Below are 21,111 nucleotides of genomic sequence, written 5' to 3'. Positions count from 1 at the left end.
AGATTTGAAGAACCCTGGAGACTTTTAACTATGGAAAGCAGAAGAGTTGCAAAAGAATGACCACTAAAATGTATTTTTCCTCCAGAGCTCTGACAGCTTCCTATAAAAGATCTGCCATCTATTAAACCCCATCTTAAATATTTAATTTATTTCGAAATTAGTTTTGTAAAAATGTTAATTTTTGTTATTTTTAATTTTTTTTTCTCTCTTTCGCCAAGCCATAAATGCAGCCCACCAAACGTTAGAAGCCAATTAGTGATGCCAAAACGAACAAAGGGTTATTCGATAAGAGTATATAAAACTTAAACGCACACAGAAAATATGGTTAACAAAAAAAAAATATAAATAATTAATTATTAAAAATATTTAAATTAATTCAATATTTTATAATTATTATTACAATAACAATTCAACAAATGATGATAAAAATAACAACAACAAAAAAAGTAGATCATCCCATAAGTAGAAGAAATTATAAACCGAAGATTATTCTAATTAGAATCGTATGCCAATAGTTCTACCATTTACAGTCAAGACAACTTACAGGCTAATGTGTCACAAATGTCAAATACTACCATTTTATACACATACATACATACATACATACAGACGGACGACATATACATACATGGTAAGCATATGGAGTTCAATGGGTGTTGGGTGTGGGGAATAGGCAGGCAGGGTAAATTTTGGATATATTCTGGTAGGGAATTTTTTTTCAATCTGGCAACTTACCATTTTCTTCCCAATTCTTGGCGGAGGGCACCGTGACCGGTGAGGATCCATTTCCCACATTTAAATTGATTTTGGTGGAGAAGCCATTGGTCTGGGACAGGTCTTGGATACGCTCGGCAACAGATTTGATGGATGCCATATTTTGTGGCGCCGGAATGGTGAGGGGTGAGTCATTGGGACCTGAAATCAAAACTCGTAAAAATTAAATATTTTTTTTTGTAGAACTTAGAGTCTTAACTTACCTCTCGTTTCACCTGGTCCTTTCATTGACTTAATCGACTGAACACCCCACAGCTCATCGGGTTTGTCGATGTTTTCCCCCAAAACATAAGGTTTCGGCTTGGCTGGCTTATTCTTTAAAATACCTCGCAGAGAGGTCATTTCATCGGTTTCATAATCGGTGGTATCCACCCCGCTGGTAGAGGCATAGCTACTGCGGGAACTTTCCGAATTGCCATAGGATTCCGCCACTGTGGTGACGGTTACATTTTTAATGGCCGGTGTTGCGGCGATTTGTTTGTCTGGTTCTGGAGAATCTACCAATGGCGCCCTATAGGCCACCGTCGTCGAGGCAATTGTCTTTCTTCGCAATTTATCATCTCCGAAGAGGGTAACTGGCATGGCCACCGAAGATGAGCTGGCCGTGCTTGTGGTCGAAACTGTCGTGGCCGATTTCACCAAACTCTGCAATGGTCCCACACTGGAACTACGGCTACGCCGTCTTCTAAAATTATTCGTTGGCGGTGGTTTACTATCGGTTTCCACAATATTTACCCTACCCGATTCGGTGGCAAAGTGGACCTCGGTTTTGCAAAATTCCACACGTTTTTGTTGTACCTTTTGCGAAAATCCTCCACTGGAGGTGGTCAACATTTCGGAGGTTTGCACAAACTTCCCTTCCCCCAAAGGTGAGTTCCTTTCATAGAAACCGTTGAGGCGGACCTGGGTAGTTTGCCTACCATTATCGCGTACATATTGATCCCGATCATCCACAGCAATGGAATGGCGTTTATTGGGCGCCATCTCCTCTTCGGGAGAATTTTCCGATTCATCATAGGATTTTTGTTGCCTAAATCGCCTGTGGACCGAGCTGGAGGATGTGAGGCCTGTTATGGAGGATCTCGGAGTACCAGAATTTTCTCCCAAGCGTACCACAACCGTACGATTGCTATCCTGAGTGGTGGGTGACCAATTCTGCAACTCTCCCGAGCGACCCAGGCCACTGTCCGTGGAGGCATCCATGCGTTGCATGGAGGTCTTGTCAGGTGGTGACATTTTCTCAAAACCATATGATTTCCTCCTCAAATGCCACTCTGTGGGATTGGTTTCCTTGAATTTCAGTCGGGATTCCAGGCTGTTGGTGTTATGCTTACCAGCCGGTTCCTCTTCTCTTCTCTCTGTACTTCTACTTGTATATCTCTCCGGAGATTTTTCCACACTTTTCCTTATTGTCGATGGCTGGACTTCGATGTGTTCCTGTTCCGGTAATTCCGCATTCGTTTGCTGGCTAATAATAAAATCTTCCTTATACAATGATTCGTCCGATAGTCTCTTCAGTTTTCCTCTTATTTCCTTTAAAGACTCAGCTGTCAGAAAACTACTGCGCGTCGAAGAAAGTGAGGGTGACACGGGCTTATTATCCGGTCCATTCAATATGGAACTTAGTGCCGCCAAATCTACGTGATTATTTTTCATAACCGTATTCAAACGTCTACCATTCTCCAATTCAGCTCGAATTTTTGAAACGCTCACCGAACTTTCTGGCAAATCGAGCGGCCGTCTTGGTGGCGGAATTGTGGTTTCGATTTTTGTGCTACCGGAATTTTGAAATGATCTTCGCAATTTACTGACTCGCCTCCACTCGGCCGGTTCTTCGTTGTCCACACCGTTAATGTCCCAGTCCGTACTTAAATCGTCTGTGGATATAGATCGGGATCTATGCAGGGAGGATGGTGCCGCTGAGTAGTCACTGTCTCTGGGTATTTGTTGTCGGCGCAAATGTCTTGAAGAGAGTCTGAAAAAGATGTGAGAGAAAAATGAAGAATTATGGAGGGATAATTTAGGAAAAAATATTTAAAATTCGAGGATATAAAAATATAATCAAACTAATTTTCGATTAGAACTCTGCCGAAATGATTTTCTCAAGGAAGGTCGATATTCACACAACAACACTAGGATTGAATCTTAAGGACAACAACTTTAAAAATGTATTTACGCAAATGGTGATATTTTTGGAAAAAGGTATGAAAATAAAGAGATTTGGAAGGTATGGAAAAAAATTAAAAAATATACGACGATACTCAAAATTCAATATCTTTTAGTTTAAAAAAACCACAGAAGTTCTACAAAAAATATTCCAGGCCCATGGATCACAAAGATAATTCCAGAGAAAGGTTAAACAAAAAAAAAATGTATTTACGAAAATGGTGATATTTCGGGAGACATACAGGTTGAGATGAAAAAAACTGCAACCAACTTCAGACTGCTGTCATTTCTAAGCCACTCGTCCGACAGCTATTAAAATTATTCCTGTGAAAGCTCATTTAATTGTTTACAAGCGTACAAAAGTATTTTGGTGAGAATTTTCCAGAAAAAAAATTATTCGGGATGGAATTCAAGCGTGATAGTGTTATTTCTTTATGTTTGGCTAGAAAAGCACAAGTGGCTATCGTTAGAGCACTCCAGCATTTAACTGTGAATAAATCTTTTGCGTCTCGTACCATCGTTCGTTACTGTGATACCGTGGTAGCGTAGCCCGACATATGTCAAGGAAGTGGACGGAAGAAGAAAGTAACATCATCCGAAATGGTTCGGAAAATACAGAAACGACTTCGAATAGAAACCCGCGTCGCAGTTGCCGAAAAATGGCTCGTGAGCTGAAAATATCGCAATATTCCATTTGGCAAATATTGAAATATAAGCTCGGAGTAAAGCCCTTGAAATTCCAAAAAGTGCAAGAACTTACACCGCAACAGAAAGAAAATAGACTCAAAAGAGCTAGAGAGTTGCTTCGCTTGGCCGAAAATGGTGAACTGCCGAATTTGATTTTCTCTGCCTCCGATGAGAAAACATTCGTTGTCCAGCAGTTTGTAAACAAACAAAATGAATGATGATCGTGTTTACTTGCCAAAACTTGCTGAAAATATGCACCTTCGGTTGGACACCAGAATTCTAGCGCCGGCCATGGTGATGGTGTGGGCCGCCATAACAGCCGACAGGTCGCTTCCCGCTTGTATTAATCACCGTGGCATCAGAATAAATGCCGAATATTATCGCGAAAAAAATCTGAAAGGTGTATTATTATCCCGAAAAAATCTGAAGGGTGTATTATTATCGCGAAAAAACCTGGAGGGTGCATTATAGCCTTGGGCACGCACTAAAAATGCCAAAAAACTAAAAAATGCCAAAGTGTCGATCAACTCAAGCAAGCGCTTCGCCGGGAATGGGCCCAAATACCGCACAGCAACATTCCAGTGGCGAGTGACGGTTTCGTTGGCCGTTTGAAGGCCATAATTCGTGCCAATGATGACCAATTCGAACGAATCGAAACTTATTCTAAAATTTGATGCTATTTCCGACATTTCTTGCTTTCATTGAATAAAATTAAAAAAAAAAATGTCAAAATTATGGCGTTTGATTTTGTTGCAGTTTTTTTATCTCACCCTGTAGTCTCGCAGAATTCTAGATCAATTAAAAAAATCTTTAAAAAATCTCAATTAACTGTTAAGGCGGAAAATATGGGTCAAAAGTATCGACGGTTGGTCATAAAAACGTATATTACGAAAATGGTGATATAAAAAGAAACATAAGGGACTTAGATGCCAAATCGGATGGAACATATATAAGGGAGCTAAAACTATATCTGAACCGATTTTCACCAAATTTGATTTTCTTGCTTCTAGACTGAATTCGGTGGGATGTACCAAAATTCAGGTCATTTGGACTCATACTAGCCATTTGGTGCACAATTTACCCTAAATCGGTGGAAGATATATATGGGAGCTATATCTAAATTTGAACCGATTCTTACAAATTTCAATAAGGTTAGTGCCTGGGTTAAATAAATATCGTTTGGAAAATTTTATCTCAATCGGATAATATATGCGATGTGCATTTTGTTCACAAAAATACATGGACAGACGGACTGCCATGCATAAATCGACTCAGAAAGTGATTCTCACAAGTAACTATAGACCCTCGTATCCTTTTCCATGTTACAAACAAATGCACAAAGACATAATACCCTGACGACCTTGTGGTGTAGGGTATAAAAAGGCTCCGATCGATTGAGCAGGCCTCCAGACCTCCTGGAATTTTTTTTTTTTAAATGCACGATCAATAGAAGAGGCTTAGAAAATCTTAAAAAAAATATTAAGACCATCTAATGAGGCTTGAAAAAATATTGCAAAGATCCGCAATCCATTAAAAAAATATGAAAAACTTTAACGTTTATTGGGGAATAGGAATGCTCGGAAAATCTTAAAAATATCAACGATCGTTTATGGAAGCTTGAAACACATTTGAGAAACACATGATCAATTAACGAAATTTAGAGAAATCTTTAAAAAATATTGGATCCACAGATGAGGCTTGGAATATAAAAAAATTGATGATCCAAACAAAATCGGTTTGGAAAATTAAAAAAAAAAAAAAATAAAAATAAAAAAATAGTCACAATTCTTGAAAGGGGTTTTCAGATTTCTTTTATTCAAATCAAAATTTAAATTAAAAATTCAAGACTCTCAAAGGGTGGTTGAGGACTTAAAGAAATCTGTAAAAATACATAATCAACAGAGGAAAAATATGTAGAAAAACTGAAGTGAGTGGAGAGAAATTGAAAACTTAAAAAAAATTAGATAGATTAATGAGGCTTGCAAAGAATATTTGAAAAAAATTATGAAAATCACAAATTCCGGAAAATATTATTAAAAAATCCATGACCCTTAATGAGTCCTTGAAAAATTTAAAAAAACAGAAACAAGTAAAAAAGCTAAAACTTTGAATACCCTCCACCATTTGGAACGAATTTGGCAATTCTCAAAAAAAATCCGTTAAAAAATCTGTTAAAATTTTAAAAATACCGAATGTAACTGTTATATTAGGGTCTATACGACAACATGGACCTACATAGAAAACTTTTGTCATAAGCCATTCCAATATTCAAATGCAAATAATAAATTTGAAACAATTTCGGTAAATAATAATGCCGAATTCATCAAAATACCGAATATCGGGAGGTACCGTTATATGGGGGCTATACCAAAACGTGGATCTGCATGACCCATTTTCAATACCAAAAGTCCTGCAGACATAATATACATTTGAGTAAAATTTTATCAATCTACTTTAATTCGTTCGGAAGCTAGAGTAATTTACACAGACGGACGGACATCGGTTGAATAAAGATATTGACACAAAATTACAAGAAAAAATATCAACGATCGTTTACGGAATTTGAAAAACCCATGAGAAATTAACGAAATTTTAGAAATCTATAAAAAAAAAAATTATCGGATCCAAAGATAAAGCTTAGAATATAAAAAAATCGGAAATACGCAATCCAAAGAAACGGTTTGGAAACCCTTTAAAATAAGATAAATTGAAAACTTTGTAAAAATCCATGATAGATTATTCAGGCTTGCAAAAAATATTTCAAAACTCCAGAAAAAAAAAAGGTTAGCGAACCATAGAGAATTTTTTTTAACAAATCCACGACCTGCAGATGAGGCTTGGAATATTTATCAAAAACTGCAAAATCTAGAGATTTGGAAAATTGATGAAAAAAAAAAAATACTATTAATTGGAGGGCTCAAAACATTATTTAAAGAAGAATAAACAGACTATGGAAACTTGAAAAAATTCACTATCGCTTAAAGGTGCCTTAACATATTTCAAAAGCTTGGAAAGCCTTTCTAAAACCGAAAAATATATTTAAAAATCCATTGATAGGAGGAGTAATTTCGCCCTCAATCCGGTGAGCTGTTAGATTTTGTTAATTTTTTATCCGAACCGGCTAATTTATTCAATATTTGTTTCTTAAAATCGTTTGTTTTTGAGGCAAAAACTTTCTACATTTGTTACACTTGTGTCTTAAGTCTTTTGTTTTTTTTTAATCAATAATTTTTTATAATCAAAATTTTAATTTTCAATATTTTTTTTTATTTATTTTCAATTGAATTCCAAACACTTCACAACTCTTATTCACATTAAATCGAATTTGAACAAAACGATGTGTGTGTCACTGTTTCCTTTTTTGCATTTTATTTAAATGCGTAAATTTTTGACATGACATCATTTGCTTGATTTTTCTCACATCACAAATTTGTATTATTGCACTTTTTTCTAATTTCAAAAATTTAATTTGATTTAATTTAAGATATAAATTTTGTTTAAGGGAAAATTATATATATATATTTTTTTTTAGTTGAAAAAAATCACAAAGAAATTGTCGCACTCTTTCATTGCTGTTGTTGCGTTGCTGCTGATGCTGCCGTTGCATCGATCGATCATCTCTTACCGAACCTCTCGAAAACACAATTAAAACTCAAATAAATTGCAAAACTGCCAATTGTTGTTAATAGCCTCCCTCCAAAGATAATTTCACAAAAACCAAACAACAACAACAAAAATAACAGCAGCAACAACAACAAATGAGGCAACAAATTATTCATTTAACAAAAATACAAATGAATGTGAGTGATATCGAATGAGCCAGTGTACTCTGGCGAGAGAGAGAGAGAGAGAAGAGATTGTGTCAAGAGGGATGTTTTGTTTCGATTAAAACAAAAGCAAACAACATGAAATAAAATAGTAGCGTTGTAATGGTTGGTGGAAGACGAATCTCGTATAGGCTACACCATGAAGTTGGAATCGCTCATTAAGAAAAATACGAAAATGAAGCGAAATTAATACCGATGCCAAAATTAATTAAGAAAGGTGAAAAATCTTTAAAAAAATCTTACAAAATATATATATAATAGCGGATTAGAAAACATTTAAAAATTTCGTAAAAATATTCTCCGAAAAAATCCCAATTAGAGGTCAGGGACAAAAAAATGTTAATGTAGCTTAATAATTATTCAAAATAATTATTAAAACTTCCTAGCATTGGAGGCCTAGTGCAGTAGTTCATAGAAAAACTACTTCAAAATTAAGTGTTTTAATATTTAAAATTAAGTGTTTAATGAAAAAGAAAAATAAAAATTCCAAGTGTTGTCAAAAATTGCATGAATGGAAGTGAGAAAGTCCCTGTCCTCAAAAAAAAAAAGAGTTCTGAACGCCCTTGAAAAAAGATTTAAAAAATCACTCAGAAATATTCATAGGATCACAAAATTATTCAGAAAAAAATAATGTTCTAATGATTTCCATGTTTCGAAATTGTATAAAGAAACTTTTTAAAAATTTAGATGTTAAGGAGGCTAATAATTATTCAAAATAATTATTAAAACTTCCCAGGGTTGGTTGGGAGGATGGAAGTCAGAAAGTCCCTGTCCTCAAAAAAAGAGTTCTGAATGCCCTTGAAAAAAATATTTCAAAAATAACCACAGGACCACCAAATTATTTAAAAAAAAATACGATCTAATGATTTCCATGTTTCGAAATTTTGTAAATATTTTTTTTTTTAAATTTAGGGTTTGGAGGTTGTCCAGTAGTCAAAAAAAAGGGGAGTTAAGTGTCTTAATATCTTTTAAAAAATATTTAAAATTCCAGCGTAGTTCTTTAAAACAAAGATTCTTAAATAAATTCGCCAAAAATATTCTTAAAATTAGTAGGGTTGATTTAGAATAATAACCACAATTGTTTAAAAAAAAATCTCATGGTTTCAGACCAGAATGTCCCAACATAAATATTTCCAAAAAATCCCAGGTTTGGAGGTTTCGTTGTTGAAAAAATATTTTTAATAATCCAAATTTTTTTAAAAAGAAAACCTATTTTTTTTTGCTAATCCAAGTTAAAAAACCCAAACAAATATTTTTTTAATAATCCAAATTTTTAAAAAAATCCTAAAAAATATTTAGTTATCCACGCCTTGTAGTCGTTGAAGAAATATTCTTTAAAAAATCCACGTTTATTGTTCCTTTAAAAATTCTTAAAGAATCCTTTAAAAAAACTTCGTAGTTCTTCGAAAATATTTTTTTTTGGTTCTTGAAAAAAAACATCTTAAAAAAAATTACGTTTATTGGTCCTTGAAAAAAATCTTAAAAAACCACGTTTATTGGTCCTAAACAAAATTCTTTAAAAAATCTACGTTTATTGGTCCTTGAAAAAAAATCTAGTCTAGTATTGAGTTCAATTTTGTAAAAAAATGTATCTAAAATTTCTACTTCTGGGAGAAACAACGGACGGACGGACAGAATTAAATCGTCTTAGAATTTTAAGCTGATCAAGAATATATTATTGTTTCGATGAGTTACAAACGGAATAACGAACTTAATATACCATCCATACTCTGTATGGTAGAGGGTATAAAAACTTAAAAAACTAAAAAACAGTCTACAAAAAAGTATTCCTAAAAATCCCAGGGTTGGATTTTATTATTATATCTGAAAAAATATTTAAAAATTCACTGGAAAATGTTAAAAGGAGGTCATATTTTACCAAAGTATTCCTAAAAAATTATTCTTTTCATATTTTAAAATATTTTATATTAAAAATAAATATTATTTTAAATCACCGGCTCGGAGTTCCAAATGTCCATGAAAAGGAATAGTTTTAAAAGAATGTTAAAATCCTAGGGTTTGATGTCTGAATGGCCCTGAGACATGATTTAAAAAAGGTCCCCCAAAAAAAATTATTAAAAATTCGCATGTCAGAGTCTCTGAAAAAAATTTCCTCAAAATCCAAATTCGGAGGTTTAATTGTCCTTGAAGAAATGTTGCAAAAAATTCAATAAAAAAATATATTTTTTAAAATGTTTCAATTTTCCTTGAGAAATATTTTTAAAAGTCCCATGGCCTACAAAAAAGGGGTCTAAATTTCAGAGCTCGATGCCCCTAAAAATATTTTAAAAATCCTATGTTTTGGAAGTCAGAGAGTCTCTGCAAAAATATCTTCAAAATTCCAAGGATCGAATAAAAAAAATACTGCAAAGAATTCAATAAAAAATATATATTTTAAAAATGGTCAATAAAAAAAAAAATATATATATATATATAAATTTTAAAATTCTAGTGTTCGAAATAAGATTCTAAAAGGTCGCCTAAAAATATTTAAAAAAAAACTCGGTCATAGAGTCTACGAAAAATATCCTAAAAAATCCAAGATTCAGAGGTTAAATGTACAAATATTTTTTGAAATTCCCATGGTCTAATAATTTTAAAATATTTCGTCGTTATAAAAATTCAGTGAAAATGAAAAAAAAATCAAAATTCCAAAGCTTGATAAATATTTTAAAAATTTAAAAACCCAAGGATGGTGGTAAAATGTCCTTGGAAAAAATATTTAAAAAAAAAACTACAAAAATATTCATAGATAATTCAACCATCTCCTAGAAAAATATTATTGAAAATCTCAAAGATTCTCCGAAAAAAATATCCTTAAAAAATCAAAGAATCGGACATTGAGATGTCCTTGAAAAAAATATTTAATTTCCGAAAATGGTAAAATTTTCTCAGAAAAATATTTTTGAAATGCTCATGGGCTACCAATTTCAAAATCTTTCGTCCCCATAAAAAATGAGAAAAAAAAACCACAAAATTTTAAGGTTCGAGGCCCAACAAAAATGTTTTAAAAATCCCATGTTTGGATTTCAGGGAGTCTTCGAAAATATATCCCCAAAAATCCATGGATGGGAGGTTAAATGTCCTTGAAATAAAATATTTCAAAAATAATCTATAAAAATATTTATAGATGGTTGAATTTTCCTAGAAAAAATTTTTTGAAATTCCCATGGCGTACCAATCCTAAATATTTCGTCTCCATAAAAAAATAAAAATTAAAGAAATTTCAAATTTCCAGGGTTCGAAACAAGATTTCAAAAAGGCCCCGAAAATATTTAAAAACCTCAAGTTTAGAGATATGAGATTCTCCGAAAAATATCTCCCAGAAAAAAATTTGCAGAAAATTCATAAAAAAAATTTTGGGTTATTCAATTTTCCTAAAAAAATATTTTTGAAATTCTCATGGCCTACCAACTCCAAAATATTTCGTCCGAAAAAAAATGAAAATGGAAGAACTACAAAATTCCAAGGTAATTTTCTTAAACAAATCTCTTTGAAATTCTCATGGCCTACCAATTTCGAAATATTTCGTCCCCATAAAAAATGAATTTAAAAAAATACGAAATTCCAGGGTTTCAGATAAGATTTCCAAAAATATTCTAAAAAACTCATGTTGGAGGTCAGGAAGTCTCCGAAAAAATATCCTCAAAAATCCAAGGATCGGAAGTTTAAATGTTCTTGAGAAAAAAATATTACAAAAAATCTATAAAAATATTCAATTGTGAAAAATGGTTCAATTTTCCTAGACACATATTTTTGCAATTCCTATGGCCCCTTAGTTCCAAAATTTTTCGTTCGCATAAAAAAATGAAAATGAAAAAAAAAAAAACTAAATTCCAGGGCTCGAGGTCCCTTAAAATATTTAAAAAATCCCATGTTTGGAAGTCAGAGAGTCTCTGAAAAAAAAGGAAAACATTAAAAATTCCATGGTTCGAAATAAGATTCTAAGTGGTCCCCTAAAAATATTTTAAAAAACCCGTTCAAAGAGTCCCGGAAAAATATTCTCAAAAATCCAAGGATCAGAGGTTAAATGTCCAAATATTTTTCCCAGGGTCTAATAATTTTAAAATATTTCGTCCTTTTAAAAAATAAAAAAAAAAACAAAATAAAAATTCAAAGGTTTAATTTAAGATTCTAAGAGGTTCCCAAAAATATTTTGAAAATTTTAAAATCCAAGGATGTAGGTTAAATGTCCCTAAAAAATATTTAAAAAAAATCTATAAAAATATTCCGAGAAAAATAATACTCAGAGTCTCCGAAAAAATATCCTCAAAAATCAAATAAATTTAAATGTCCTTGAAAAAAAAAATATTTCATTTTCAAAAATGGTACAATTTTCCCAGAAAAATATTTTTGAAATGCTCATGGTCTACAAATTTCAAAATCTTTCGTGCGCATAAAAATCCAAGAATGGGAAGTTAAATGTCATTAAAAAATATTTAAAAAAAATCTATAAAAATATTCACAGACGGTTGAATTTTCCTAGAAAAAAAATTTAAATTCCCATGGCTTACCAATCCTAAAATATTTCGTCCCTATAAAAAAAAAAAAAATCAAAGTTCCAGGCTTTGAAAAAAGATTTTAAAAATGCCCCGAAAATCCAAGGATCGGAAGTTTAAATGTCCTTGAAAAAAATATTTCAAAAATAATCTATAAAAATAAATATAGATGGTTGAATTTTTCTAGAATTTTCAGGGCTCGAAATAAGATTCAAAAATAATTTAAAAAACCCATGTTTGGAGGTTAGAGATTATCTGGAAAAAAATCCTAAAAAATTCAATGATCGGAGCTTTATGTGTCCCTAAAAAATTTCAAGAAAGTAAAATAAAATTATTCAATATTAAAAAATGGTCCAATTTTCCTAGACAAATATCATTGAAATGAAAATGAAAAAAAAAAAAACTATAAATTCCAGGGTTTGCTGCCCCTCCAAAAATATTTTAAAAATCCCATGTTTGGAAGTCAGAGAGTCTCTGAAAAAAATATCCCCAAAAATCCAACGATCGAAAGTTAATATGTTCTTGAAAAACATTTTGCAAAAAATTCAATAAAAAAATTAATTTTTAAAAATGGTCCAAAAAAATTAAAATTGCAGGTTTCGAAATAAGATACTAAAAGGTCGTCCAAAAATAATTTAAAATCCCATGTTTAGAGGTCAGGGAGTCTCTGAAAAAAATATCCTCAAAAATCCAAGGATAGGGGTTCCTTGAAAAAAATTGCAAAAAAGTCAATAAAGATATTCAATCAAAAATGGTTAAATTTTCGTAGACAAATAATTTTGAAATTCCCATGGCCCTATAATTCTAAAATTTTTCTTCCGCAGATGCCTGGAATATTTTTTAAACGACCTTGAAATGATATCCTTAAAATTCTATCTTTAAAATTGCGAATATTCTTGAAAAAAAAAAAAAAAATATCCTCAAAAATCGCCTTTTGATATTCAAATGCCCCTGGAAAAAAAATATTCTCCAAAATGTTACAAACCCTCCAACGAACTAAATACACCTGCCCCCGCCTTTCGAACCACAACCAACCTCAAAATGTAGGGGAAAAATATTGATATTCTGCTGCTGAAAATAAAACTTACCGTAAACCATCTCCATCATCGTCGTTATGATGGGAATGGTGATGATGATGCTGATGATCGGTGGAAAGAGCCGGAGCCGAATCATTCGCATATGTGTCGCTGGTAATGTGGTGGCTGGTGATGATGTTGTTGTTGTTGTTGCTGCTGCCATAATGCCGGAAACTTTCCAAATCGACACGATTATAGCTGTGCTGTTGTGGCCTGAGCTGAACAGATTGCGTTGGTGTCAATCTATCGTTCTGCGGTTTCAATTGGTACAACGCAGAAGGAGGTGATTGTCGTTGCTCGTGTTGCGACGATGGCAGTGACTGCTCCCGTTGACGCTGTGACTGATGCTGGGGCTGAGGCTGTTGATGACGAAGTTCAGCTGTGGTGTGTGGACGAGATTCATCACTGCTGCCACTGCCGCTGCCGCTGCTGCCACAGCAATTGTTGTCACCTACGCGTGATTTGCTCGAATGACTGGAACTTGGTGTGGAACTGGTACTGTGCTGTGCCGTTTGGCCCCTACTGCCCCGCTGACTGGTTAGGGGGCTGTGGGGAGGAGTGTTGTTACCATTTTGCCTAAATATGGTAGGTTGTTGCCAAGATGGTCGTGTTGTCGTCGTTGTCGGTGATGGTGTCAATGATGCTGTTGTCTTTGTTGTTCGATCTCCAATACTGGGGTGGTGGTGGTTGTTGTTGTTGCCAACAATTGCATGTAGGCTTATATTTTTCCCTGCCATACTTTTGTGGGTGTTCATTGACGAATTTGAATTTTTATTCAAATTTGAATTGAAATTCGTTGTTGTTGTTGTTGTTGTCGTCGTTGTGGTTTCGTTTTGCATTGCAGTTGTGGAATTATTCGAACTATTTGAGATGCTGGAACTGCTTTTCTGCAAAGACAAATTTGGGGGAAAAAAAGAAGAGAAGAGAAAGAGAGAGAGAGACCCAGAAACATAACATTAGACAATTGTGAAAAATTTGTTGTTGTTATTTTTGTTGTTGTATTTTTGTTAAATGTTAAAGAGACTTTGTTGTAGTCGTTCGGTTTTTATGGCCCAAATGATTGATTAGGTTGTGTCTTTTGGTTTTTGGAGGAAAAAAAACGAGGTGGGATCGATGAGGAGGATATAAGAGACAATATGGAAAGAAAACGAGTTAAAAAGTATCAGTCGGTTTAGCCGACAGAGGTATATCCTCAGTTCGAACACCCAATGTTCATTGATTTAAATATATTTTGACTTCTGTTATGATTATTCAAATTATTGACCCTCTAAGGAGTAGGTTCCGACGGAATGGGCCAATATTGTCCATTTCGTAGCGGACCCAGAAAAAATAAAAAAATGTTGGTATGTGTGAAATTTAAAGAGAGTGGGAGGCTTATTTCGAATTTTATAATCGTTTTGGTTATTCTAAACTTTCACCCTTTTGTGAGAGAGGTACCAGAAGAAGTGGTCCGATCTCTACCATATTTATAACAGACCATGTGTTGATGGAAATATTGAGATGTGCCAAGTATGATTGGAATTGGAGGTAAATTTCGCGTTTTTAAGAGCTTTATGGATATTCCAAAATTTTGACCCTTTGTGGGGGAGGTACCCGAAGGAATGGACCGATATATCCCATCTTCACAGCAGATTTTGTGTTAGTAGAAATAATGGGATGTGTGAAATGTGAAGAGAATCGGATGCCCTTTAAAGATTTTATAATCGTTTTAGTTATTCCGAACCTTTGGCCCTTTGTGGGGGAGGTATCAGAAGCAATGGTCCGATCTCTACCATATTTATAAAAGATGTTGAGTTGATGGAAATATTGAGATGTACCGAGTCTGAATCAAATCGGATGTTTCCATCCGTGTTTTATCAGCTTTATGGATATTCAAAATTTTGACCCTTTGTGGGGGAGGTACCAGAAGGAGTGGACCGATATATCTCATTTTCTCAGTAGATCTTATGTTAGTAGAAATAATGCGATGTGCGTAATTTGAAGAGAATCGGATGCTTATTTCGGATTTTATATTCGTTTTGGTTATTCAAAGCTTTGAACCTCTGTGGGGGTGGTACCAGAATGAATGGTCCGATGTCTACTATATTTATAATAGATCTTCTTTTGATGGAAATATTGAGATGTACATAACCTGGAATGTAAACAGATGTTAATTACGCGTTTTATTTATGAACTTCATGGTTACTCAAAATTTTGACCCTTTGTGGGGGAGCTACCAGAATGCATGGACCTATATATTTCATCTTCTCACCAGACCTTGGGTTAATAAAAATATTGGGATGTGTGAAATTTGAAGACAATCGGACTCTTACATCACATTTTATACGAGTTATAATTATTCAAAACTTTGACCCTTTGTGGGGGAGGTACTTGATGGAGTGGAACGATAGTGTCCATTTTCGCATCTGACCTAGCACTAATGCAAATATTAGGATTTGCAAAGATGGAGCAAAATTGGATGATCTTATCTCTCTCTGTGCAGAAAATATATTTTTTTGAAAGATTCGATCTTTTGTAGGGGAGGTACCAGAAGAAGTGGACCAACTCCGAACTCGATTTTAGTTTGAAAATAATATTACGATATACCAAGTTTGGATGGAAGTGGATACTCCCTTCGAGAGTTATTGTGCGCACTAGCCAGACAGACGGACGTACGGACATCGCTAGATCGACTCCAAATATGCTGAAACGGATTTGGTCCAAAGGGACCTAGGGTCTAAAATCGTTATATCGATGAGATACTTTTTGGCCGTATCAAATGATATATACACTCTCTAGCCACATGGCTGGGGGTATAAAAAACGACGGAAATTTTTTTTCGCCCCTGGTTGGGCGCCATTTTCTGAAAGTTTTTCTTTTTTTTGGTATTTGAACAGAATACCTCAAAATTAAAAAAAAAATTAAAAAGCAGATCGAAAACAATTTTTTTTTGAAAATATTTCCCTATTTTAAAATTAAACATTGCCCCTCGTTGGGCGCCATTTTGTTTAGCTTTTTCTTCATTGGGTCTTTGAAAACAAAACACCCAAAATTTACAATTTTTTATAAAAAAAAGAAGATCGAAAAAATTTTCTGCAGGAAATGTTTGGAAAATTTTCCAGATGGAATAGATCCTGATATAACTCCACGTTGGGCGCCACATTTGTCAACTTTACCATTACTTATTCCAATTGGAATATACGAATGTGAAAATTGGTCTGTAAAATATAAATGACTTCAATTAACCAACTTTTAATTTGGAAGAAAATTATCCTGTTTTAAAATTAAACATTGCCCATCGTTGGGCGCTATTTTGTCAAAAAAATTTATATTTTTTCTTGATTTAATCAATATTAAATAATTCAAGTTATCATTACCGTTGGGCGCCATTTCGACCGACATTTCCCTGTTGTTTATAAGTTTTGTTATTTTGAATATAGGGATATTTTTACACATTGGGCGCCACAATTTTGTATATTTGAATAAATCAATATTAAAATAGCTTGGTATTCGATATAATCACAAATGCCCTCAATCGCATATTTGGCGCCCTTATTTATAGATTTTTTACTTGATCTGGATCTTTCATAGCCTATTGAAAGTCTTTAGGCCATGGCCCAATTTTCTAACATTTTTACGATTTCTGGATATTTAATAGCCTGTTGAAGGTCTCGAAGCCCTTAGCATTACTTATTGCAATTGGAATATAACACCAATAAAATAATTTTTAATTTGAAAAACATTTATCCTGTTTTAAAATTAAACATTGGCCTTCGTTGGGCGCCATTTTGTTTAACTTTTTAATTTTTTTGTTTGGTCTTTGAAAACAAAACAGTTCAAAAATACAAAAATTTAAAAAAAGGAGTTAAAAAATTTCCCGTAGAAAATATTTTGAAAAATTTCCAGCTTGAATAGGTCCTGATGTAACCCCACGTTGGGCGCCATATTTGGTAACTTTACCATTACTTATTCCAATTGGAATATAAGAATGAGAAAATTGGTCTCTAAAATACAAATGGCACCAATTAACCAATTTTTAATTTGAAACAAAAATTATCCAGTTTTAAAATAATACATTGCCCCTCGTTGGGCGCCATTTTGCCAAAATTTTTCTATTTTTTTTCTTGATTTAATCAATCAAATTTTTCAAATTTTCATTGCCGTTGGATGCCATTTCGACCGACATTTCTCTGTTGTTTCTTAAGTTTTGTTATTTTGAATATTGAAATATTGTTACACGTTGGGCGCCACAGTTGTGTTTACTTAAATAAATCAATATTGAAATTGCTTTGATTTCAATGTAGCCACAATTGAACTTAACCTTAACATTTGGCGGCATTTTTATAGATTTTTCATGGTCTCTGGGTTCTTCATAGGCTATTAAAGGTCTCTAGACCATGGCCCATTTTTTTTAACATTTTTACGATTTCGAGATATTTAATAGCCTGTTGAAGGTATTGAAGCCTTTAGCATTACTTATAGCAATTGGAATATAACACTAATTAAAGAATTATTAATTCGGAAAAAATATCCAGTTTTAAAATTAAACATTTCCCCTGGTTGGGCGCCATTTTGTTTAACTTTTTCAATTTTATTTTTATTTTTGGTCTTTGAAAACAAGGCATTCCAAAAATACAATAATTAAGAAAAAAGAGTTAAAAAAATTCCCGTAGAAAATATTTTGAAAAATTTCCAGTTTGAATGGGTGCTGATATAACTCCAAGTTGGGCGCCACATTTGGTAACTCTACCATTACTTATTCCAATTGGAATATACGAATGTGAAAATTGGTCTCTGAAGTATTAATGGCACCAATTAACCAATTTTTAATTTGGAAAACAATTATCCTGTTTTGAAATTAAACATTGCCCCTCGTTGGGCGCCATTTTGTCAAAATTTTTCTATTTTTTCTTGATTTAATCAATATTAAATAATTCAAGTTATCATTACCATTGGGCGCCATCTCGATCGACATTCCCAGTTGTTTTTTAAGTTTTGTTATTTTGAATATTGAAATATTGTTACACGTTGGGCGCCACAGTTGTGTGTACTTCAAAAAATCAATATTAAAATTGCTTGCTTTTCGATGCAGCTACAATTGAACTTAACCTTACCTTTTTGGCGCCATTTTTATAGATTTTTTATGATCTCTGGGTTTTTCATAGGCTATTGAAGGTATCCAGGCCTTGGTCTAATTTTTTAAAATTTTTACGATTTCTGGACTTTTAAAAAGCCTGGTCTCTAAGCCTTTAGCATTACTTATTGCAATTGGAGTATAACCAATTAAAGAATTTTTAATTCGGAAAAATTATCCAGTTGTAAAATACAACATTGCCCCTCGTTGGGCGCCATTTTGTTTAACTTTTTTAATTTTTTTAGGTTTTTGAAAGCAAAACACTCCAAAAATACAATAATTTAGAAAAAAGAGTTAAAAAAATGTTCCCGTAGAAAATATTTTGAAAATTTTCCAGAATAAACAGGTCCTGATGTAACCCCACGTTGGGCGCCATATATGGTAACTTTACCATTAATTATTCCAATTGGAAATTAACAATGTGAAAATTGGTCTGTGAAATTCGAATGGCATCAATTAACCAATTTTTAATATGGAAAAAATTATCATGTTTTAAAATTATACATTGCCCCTCGTTGGGCGCCATTTAGTTTAACTTTTTCTTTTTTGAGTCAATCAATATTAAATTTTTCAAGTTATCATTAAATTTTTTAAGTTGGGCGCCATTATGACCGACATTTTCCTGTTGTGTTTTAAGTTTTTTTTTATTTTGAGTATTGAAATATTGTTACACGTTGGGCGCCACAATTGTGTATACTTGAATAAATCAATATTAAAATTGCTTGGTTTTCGATGTAGCCACAATTGAACTTAACCTCACATTTGACGGCATTTTGATAGATTTTTCATGGTCTCTGGGTTTTTCATAGGCTATTGAAGGTATCTAGGCCTTGGCCCAATTTTTTTAACATTTTTACGATTTCTGGATATTTAAAAAGCCTGTTGAAGGTCTCTAAGCCTTTAGCATTAATTATTGCAATTGGAGTATAACCAATTAAAGAATTTTTAAATCGGAAAAATTATCGAGTTTTAAAATAAAACTTTGCCCCTCGTTGGTCGCCATTTTGTTTAAATTTTTTATTTATTTTTTTGGTCTTTGAAAACAAAACATTCCAAAAAAAAAAAAAAATAATTTCGAAAAAAGAGTTAAAAAATTTCCCGTTGAAAATATTTTGAAAAATTTCCAGTTTAAACAGGTCTTGATGTAACTCCACGTTGGGCGCCATATTTGGTAACTCTACCATTAATTATTCCAATTGGAAATTAACAATGTGAAAATTGGTCTGTGAAATTCGAATGGCATCAATTAACCAATTTTTAATATGGAAAAAATTATCATGTTTTAAAATTATACATTGCCCCTCGTTGGGCGCCATTTAGTTTAACTTTTTCTTTTTTGAGTCAATCAATATTAAATTTTTCAAGTTATCATTAAATTTTTTAAGTTGGGCGCCATTATGACCGACATTTTCCTGTTGTGTTTTAAGTTTTTTTTTATTTTGAGTATTGAAATATTGTTACACGTTGGGCGCCACAATTGTGTATACTTGAATAAATCAATATTAAAATTGCTTGGTTTTCGATGTAGCCACAATTGAACTTAACCTCACATTTGGGGCCATTTTTATACATTTTTCACGATCTCTGGGTTTTTCATAGGGTATTGAAGGTCTCTAGGCCTTGGCCCAATTTTTTAACATTTTTACGATTTCTGGATATTTAATAGCCTGTTGAAGGTATCTAAGCCATTAGCATTACTTATAGCAATTGGAATATAACAGCAATTAAAGAATTTTGAATTTGAAAAATAATTCAGTTGTAAAATTAAACATGGCCCCCAGTTGGGCGCCGTTTTGTTTAACTTTTTTCAAATTTTTTGGTCTTTGAAAACAAAAAATCCGAAAATTACAATAATTTAGGAAAAAGAGTTAAAAGATTGTCCAGTAGAAAATATTTTGAAAAATTTAAACAGGTCCTGATGTAAACCCACGTTGGGCGCCATATTTATCAACTTTTCCATTAATTATTCCAATTGGAAATGACCAAAGTAAAAATTGGTCTGTGAAGTGCTAATGGCACCAATTAAAGAATTTTTAATTTGGAAAACCAATCTCCTGTTTCAAAATAAAACATTGCCCCTGGTTGGGCGCCATTTTCTTAAACTTTTTCACTTTTTTTGATCTTTGAAAACAAAACCACCCAAAAATTACCCCAAAACTTTTCATACCACCCCTCTTCCGTTTGGCATGATTAAGCCAGCTTACAAAACCAACGACACAAAGCATTTCACTTTAACGGTATATTTCGTTTTGTTTTTTTAGTTTTGACTTCAAAATCGGTTTTTGTCTTTTTTCTTGTTTTGTGTCTTGAATTTCACAAAAAAGACAGTTGGAATTGAAAAGTGTTTGATGTGGGTGGATGTGGATGGATGTGGACGTGAGTGAAACAAATGACTGCTTCGCCTGGATGTTGAATGCCATTCATTGGCAAGAAGAGAATTTCTTCCGAGTAATATTTCAAAACTAAGCAACAATAACAGCAAAAAAAAAAAAAAAAAAAAAAAAGGCAAAAATAATTAATGGATTTTGTAAAACAAATGTATGGTCGGAACTTTTCTTGGCCAACCAAAAAAAAAAAAGAAATGTTGAGTGAATGTCTGGCTGATGGGAACAATGCATGGCCTTAACTTAATTTGATTTTAGCCATCATTACCCCTGTTCCCAAAACGGGAGGGTGTGTGTTGTGGCGCGGGAGTTTTGAGGCATTTAAATGTTTCCTTTTGTCGCTGTCAAATTTTAATGGCCTCAACAGCCCAAAAACGAAGACCAACCAACTGTCATTTCATGTTCTTCCCAAGCATTGCTGGGAATTCTTGTATTTTTTGGCTGTTATTTCGCCTTTCCGGTTCGGTTTGCTCTCCCTCCTCCTTCTTCTGTTTTGGAGAAGAATAAGAAGTCGAACGACGAAGAAGTTTTCTTAAGTACTTTTCTTGGTCTAATTACAGAAACAAAAAAAAAACGAAGAACGAA

At 33.1% G+C, this 21,111-nt stretch overlaps 1 protein-coding gene across 6 annotated transcripts in view; it reads right to left on the bottom strand.

Annotated features, from left to right (window-relative positions):
- The window catches only part of LOC101898946 (mucin-4), a 155,280-nt gene that overhangs the window by 28,610 nt on the left and 105,559 nt on the right, over window positions 1-21,111 (bottom strand). For all 6 annotated transcript variants that reach the window (XM_059125120.1, XM_059125124.1, XM_059125125.1 and 3 more), the window contains 3 exons: window positions 13,042-13,916; window positions 978-2,749; window positions 736-915 (listed from right to left, as the gene is read on the bottom strand). In XM_059125120.1, coding sequence (XP_058981103.1) covers window positions 736-915; window positions 978-2,749; window positions 13,042-13,916 — 2,827 coding nt within the window. The remainder of the gene's footprint in view (window positions 1-735; window positions 916-977; window positions 2,750-13,041; window positions 13,917-21,111) is intronic.

Source organism: Musca domestica, unplaced genomic scaffold, assembly GCF_030504385.1.
Source record: "Musca domestica strain aabys unplaced genomic scaffold, Musca_domestica.polishedcontigs.V.1.1 32, whole genome shotgun sequence".
NCBI classification, from domain to species: domain Eukaryota; kingdom Metazoa; phylum Arthropoda; class Insecta; order Diptera; family Muscidae; genus Musca; species Musca domestica.
The sequence above is the reverse complement of the archived record's forward strand: the minus strand, read 5'-3'. Positions and strand labels throughout refer to the sequence as shown.